General features: G+C 33.0%; 1 protein-coding gene across 1 annotated transcript; it reads left to right on the plus strand.

The window, feature by feature from the left end:
• The first annotated feature begins 343 nt into the window (after positions 1-343).
• LOC149544166 (protein PHLOEM PROTEIN 2-LIKE A6-like) lies at positions 344-1,226 on the plus strand. The gene is made up of 2 exons (XM_089795920.1): positions 344-389; positions 802-1,226. Exons 1-2 carry the CDS (start codon positions 344-346, stop codon positions 1,224-1,226), a joined length of 471 nt encoding a protein of 156 aa, XP_089652046.1.
• The last annotated feature ends 4,980 nt before the right edge of the window (positions 1,227-6,206 follow it).

Consider the following 6,206-nt stretch of genomic DNA (forward strand, 5'->3'; position numbering starts at 1 on the left):
TAAGGTCAAAATTTTGTTTAATTGAACTCTCATATCTACGCATGTACCCATTGCACACTAACATACATTGCTGAAAGTTTCATGTACAAAATATGACAGTTGAATATATGAAGCAATACAGCCACTCAAAAAAATGAATTATATATATAAAGAGTTCTAGATGGTCTGCAATTCTATAGCTAGAAGTCTTCGAATTAAAAACCCTTTCCAGACAATAATATATATATCTATATATATATATATATATATATATATGAAGAAAGTCGATTTGGCACAGAGTTCTAGATGGTCAAAAATTCTAGATTATCGGCTGGAAGTCTATGAATTTAGAAGTGCTTACTAGATGATACTTCTGCGGGTCTTCCGCGCTGTTACTTATGGAAAGACCGGTCAGCAATGAATGGTTTCAGCCACTCTTTGTCTTGGATCACTATCATTTCTTCGCTTCACAGAAAGTGATACGAAAAGAGACAATTTCAAAAAGATTGATTGAAAGTTCTTGTGTGCTAACTTCCTTTCTCTTTTGTCTGCAATGAGCCACTTTTATTATTCTTATTTAATTACATCATATCCCTTCACACTTCTCTGTTAGTTCTGCCTGGCTTCCTTCACATTTCTCTGTTGCGCTACCTGCACCTCTAAGCTTTTTGTATGTTTTGGATTTCTCTTCGCCTGATGAATAACAAGAATCCCTTTATTCTTTTAGATTTACATCTTTTTCCCTTTTGTTGTTTTGTACCGTCGAATCCAATTTCATGGTATCATCTTCCAACACTAGCAGCAATTTTTCGCATGTTGCAGAATCTGCACCATCCGATGTATTTATTAGTCACGCCAAACATATGCTAGCTGGACTCATGATCTCTAAAAAGCTTAAATATGCAGCCATGCAACTAAAGGTTTTTCTGAATTTAGAAGAGCGTCAATTGGTGGATCAACAAGTAAAAACAACAATCGATTGTGCTTCCTTTCATTTCGTCATATTTTCAAAGGAGCATGCTCAATCCAATTGCTTTTTGGAAGAGCTGGCATTCATACACAGAAGCAGGAAAATTAGTAGAATTGTTCCCATCTTCTACCAAATTAAGCCTGAAGATGTACGATATTTGAAAGGAGACTATTTTGACGCATTTGAGCGATACAAAAGAGAAGGCAAATACAACTCAAAAAAGCTTCGCAATTGGAAAAAAGTACATTTCAAAGTTTCACATTACATCAGGAGATAACATGCCCTGTATACTAGAAATAGTAATGAAAAGAGGAAAGGTTCATATAGCCATATTTTCAATGAACTATGCAGAATCAAAGTGGTGCTTGCGAGAGCTGGCATTTATGAAATCCAAAACTTGTGCTCAGATTATTCCCATTTTCTATGGTGTACAAACTGAACATTTTTGATATACAAAAGGAGTTTTTGGGGATGCCTTTCAATGACTTAAAGAGAAGGGTAGATTCACCTCAAAGCAGCTTCAGAAGTCAAAGGAAACACTCTTTGGTGCTTCATGGCATCTCAGTCCAATCCTTCATAGAAAGGATTGAGCATGAGTCCCTAACTATTCATTTCTTATCAATTACATAGTTAAACTCTTATAAGATAAGGTTTAGATGTTTGAATTTTTTCTTGTATTTCGTATTAAGTGTAATCAAAACTCTTAAAGTCTAATGTTTATTTTTTCACATTTTGTTGTTATATATGTGGAGAGATGAGGATATGCTGCTCAAGAAGATTCCATCTGTATGTACAGGATTTGTAAAACTAAATGAAAGGCTGCAGAATACACAGCATAAAGGGAGCTCTATTTTCAAACTGCTTTCATCATTATTCAATTTTTAAATGTATGTACATTAAATTGTATTCAATATATTATATTATTATGCAATAGGTTGATCTCCAGACAAAATTTATTAAAGAAAAAATAAAGCCAAACTTTTCCTTTCAAGATTCACAAATTTATAGTAATTTTTTCTCAATTTTTTTTTTTGTTTCTAATAAAATATAAAAGAAAATTGTAGAGAATGCATTGATAAATAAAAGGTCAAGCAATTAGTACTCACTCCTTGCTCTTAACGATGTGGCCTACATTAAATGACACATTGTAAAGCGGCTTCTTCCACTCCAAAATATTTTTCGAGGCATATCTTCCCATCTCTACATGCTTATCAAATGCATGAGCATAGACCCCTTTAGCATATCGGACATCCATAGGGTCAATAGGAACAATTCTAGTGCCTGTCTATAGCATAAGTGTCAACTCTGACAAACACCAAGGGGATTCTGCATAGTTCATGGAAAATATAGCAATATGAATCTTAGCACTGCTTATTGCTTCTTCTATTACACCAGCAATGTGATCCCCCAATCTAACCTTTTCTAAATCTAGAAACACCTTCAGTCCCATGTCCTTAAGCTTGTTATGGATAGTTAGGGCCAGTGAACCCTTAACATCAGGACCGCAATGATTAATGTGTACGTCGTAATGGACATCTCTCGTAGGCCTTGCATATATTTTACCACAAAGAAATGCCAATTTACCTCGTGGGTGAATGATTGGATGAGTGTTACCTAATTTGAAATCTTGAGCCTCTTTACCTTCCTTTGTTACCAAATCCATCATCTTCTTCAGGAGCATGTCCTCGTCGCTGAGATATCCAACAACAAAGGAAACATAATAAACTTCAGATTTGAAAATATCAATTTAAAAAGTCCGTGAGCCTGAAAATGAGGAAGGAAACATGCAAAGAATGTATCAACAAGAACTTGGGTTAACTGCCATGATTGGAGTAATCAGTACTTACTCTTTGCTATTGACGATATGACCCGCACAAAATGAAGCATGGCGAAGTGCTTCCTTCCACTCCTCCAGCTTCTCTTGGTTATATCTACCCTTGTCATGGTGCCGCCCAAATGCCTTACCATAGCTTCCCTTTCCAATATATCTTAATTTATATGAAAAGACATGGTAATAAATGGGAACAAAGTTACTGCCTTCTCTTCCGCTAATCAACGAAAGCTCTCGCAAACACCACTTGGATGTTGCATAGTCCTCTAAAAATATAGCTACATTAAGCTAGGTACTCTTTATTACTTGTTCTAGTACACTAGGAAAGTGACCCCCCCACTTAAGCTCTTCTAAATCCAGAAAAAACTTCAGTCCCATTCCTGTGAGCATTTTATAGATAGCTATGGCAAGTGTACGTTTGACATCAGGACCCCGATGGTTAATAAATACATCATACTTAACCTTTCTCACAAGCATTATCGATCCACCTGAAGTAGATGTAGTTGCTGCAAATTCTTATCCCTGTTGTTGGATGCCTGAACTAGTCTTAGCTGGTCCTAAAAATTCTTGACACATTTTTCCATCTTTCGCTACCCACTCTGTAATTGTCTTCAGCAGCATGTCTTCGTCCCTGGACACATTCGACAGCGAAGAAAACACAGTAAACGTCACAAGTTATATGGATAACTGAAGTCTATGAGCCTCAAGATAAAATAATGAATCGATAAGTAAACGCTGAGTGCATCTGGTGGAGAGATGGGTACTTAGTACTTACTCCTTTCTCAGAGTCGCGTTCAAGCTTGTTTGGGTCAAATGCGTAGCCTCCTTTTACATAGCGTACATCATTAGTCTTACCACGGCAGAAAATAGGAACAATTTTAGTGCCTAATTTACCCCTGTTGTGCATGGATGACAGCTCTTCTAAGCACCGGTCGGATTGTGCATAGCCCTCTGAAAATATTGGAATGTAAAGCAAGGCACTCTTAAAAGTTGTTTCTACTTCTTCATCCCCCAAATTGAGCTCTTTCGAATTCAGAAAAACCTTCAGTCCCAACGCGTCAAGCTCTTTATAAATTGCTATGCCCAGAGGATGTTTAAAATGATTGATAAATACATCATAACATGGGAAATCTTTCACAGGCATCGTGGATGCACAAGAAGCAGATGTGGATGATGGAAATTCTTCAACGTGTTGGCAATTTAACGGAACACCACTGTGCAGGTTAGAAGAAGATGCCATGAAATTAGATTTAAGCGAACATGACAAAGGTTGAAAAAAGGGGCGTTCAAAGAGAAAAGGAGTAGTGCATATAAAAGAGTAGGAGAGGGATAAGTAATGAGAAATAAATGTTGGACTAGATGCGTAGACTACGTGTACTCACTGAGGTAACCCTGCAGAAGAAACGAAGAAACGAAGAAGCATGACAGAGTCTGACTAAAAGAGTTAGAGTGACTAGTTGAGGACAGCTGAAGTTTTATTTGACTTTTCGTACTCCTTTGGCCTTCTTCCAACTTTGATATTGTGGATCCACTAGAATTAAATGTAGATGGGGAAATTTCTTTGAGCTCTTGGCCACTGCTAGTGTTGGAAGTAGATGCCATGAAATCAGATTTGATGAAACAAGACAACAGAAACAGAACTGAAGGACAAAACTAGAAGGGTTGTTCGTCTTCTTTTTGAGATAAGATGGACCAAATAAAAAAGTTGAGGTAAAAATAAATGTGCGAAAGAAGTGCTCTAGTTGTAATGTGGAGTCGAACGTGTCGATTGCGCAGCTACCAACCTTAATTGGGAAAGAAACCGCGCGGGAGAAATGCGGAAGCATCTCCGAATAGAAGCAGAAGGCAAAGAAGAACTTTCGTCTGTGGAATCCCATTTTTTAGATGTTGGTGTCTCGCCTGTTGTTCCACCGAATTTAGGGAAAATATCTAATTACTGATTGGCTAAATGAAAATGGGTTTGCTAAATTATTTTTATTGTGTATTTTTTTATTTTAAGAAAGTAATTATTTCAATATCTTTAAACTTTAGTCAAATCACTTTAGTCAAATCAAGTGCAAATACGTTGCTTCATAGACAGCCTTTTATAGATAACTACGTATTCATTGGGTACATCAAAAATTTCATCGGAGTGGGAAAAAAAGAACTCAATTTTGACGTCGTCTACCCAGCTCGATCATTCAGGATAGGCTGGATGCGCGCCCCTCCACGCCATGCCATGGCATCATCCGCGAGCCCCAGTTGCACTTTTTCCAAGCGAGTGGCCATCACACGGGAAAGGCATGAAGAGATATGGGCATGTGGGTTGTTTTTTCAAATAAAGGTTCAGAATTTTTTTCTCTTTTTAGTCTCAAAATAGTGAATAATATTTTGTATATATGTATGTGATTAGTTATAAATTTTAAATGTCTACCTTTAATATTTTTATTTTATTATTATATTGAACTGATAATGTTTATTATGTATATTTTTATTATTGTGTATTGATTAAGTTTAATATATATCATTAAAATATTCAATATATATGTATATTTATTTGTTTAATACATATTATTTACATAATAAATCTATATTTTAATTTTCATGTTAATTAAATTTAATTTTCATTAATGTTAGTAACTTTAAATGAATACGTATTAGTTTAATATAATTCAACATAACTATGATACACAATATTAATTAGATAATAAGTTTTCGGATTAATTGAGTTAAAAATAAAAGTTCGCACGTAGTAAAATTTTTAAAAAATTATCATAACTTAAGTAAAAATATAGTTAATTGTCAATGGTGAAAAATATAATTTAAAAAAAAAAGCCTAAATGGACCTAAAATTAATTTTTTAGTGTTAACCATAAAATTTATCATTTATTTTCCTTTAACAAAGATTTTTTAAATGAAGTAATATAATAGAGTTAGTAATATAATGAAAAAATTATAGAATTATATTAACTCTATTAATTAATTAATTTTAAAATTCTAATTCAATAGAGTCATTATTAAAATCTAAGAAATAAAATCAATATTTAATATTTCACAAGAAAATATTATTTTGTTACAAAATTTATTAAGGAAAATAATATTTAACATAAAAATTGAAGGAAATATCATTTGACAAAATTTAATATTTAACATTCAATTCTAAACAACACTTTAAGTTATAAATAATAATACATATTTAAAAAACAATAAGATAATAAGATTTTGAATTAATTTAGTAAAAAATGAAAATCTACATACATCTAATTAGATAAATATTTTATTCTGATATATTTTTTAAATTTTTATTAATATAAGTATTTTATTTTTTACTAAATTAATTTATATATTAATATTTTAATCTTTTATACTTTTAATAATTTTAAAAATATTAATTAGAAAAAAATGTCACTTTTAAATATAATATTATTAAACACTATTTAATTTAAA

This window comes from Cupressus sempervirens, chromosome 8 (assembly GCF_028749045.1).
Source record: "Cupressus sempervirens isolate cs-2001-9-10 chromosome 8, ASM2874904v1, whole genome shotgun sequence".
NCBI classification, from domain to species: Eukaryota; Viridiplantae; Streptophyta; class Pinopsida; order Cupressales; family Cupressaceae; genus Cupressus; species Cupressus sempervirens.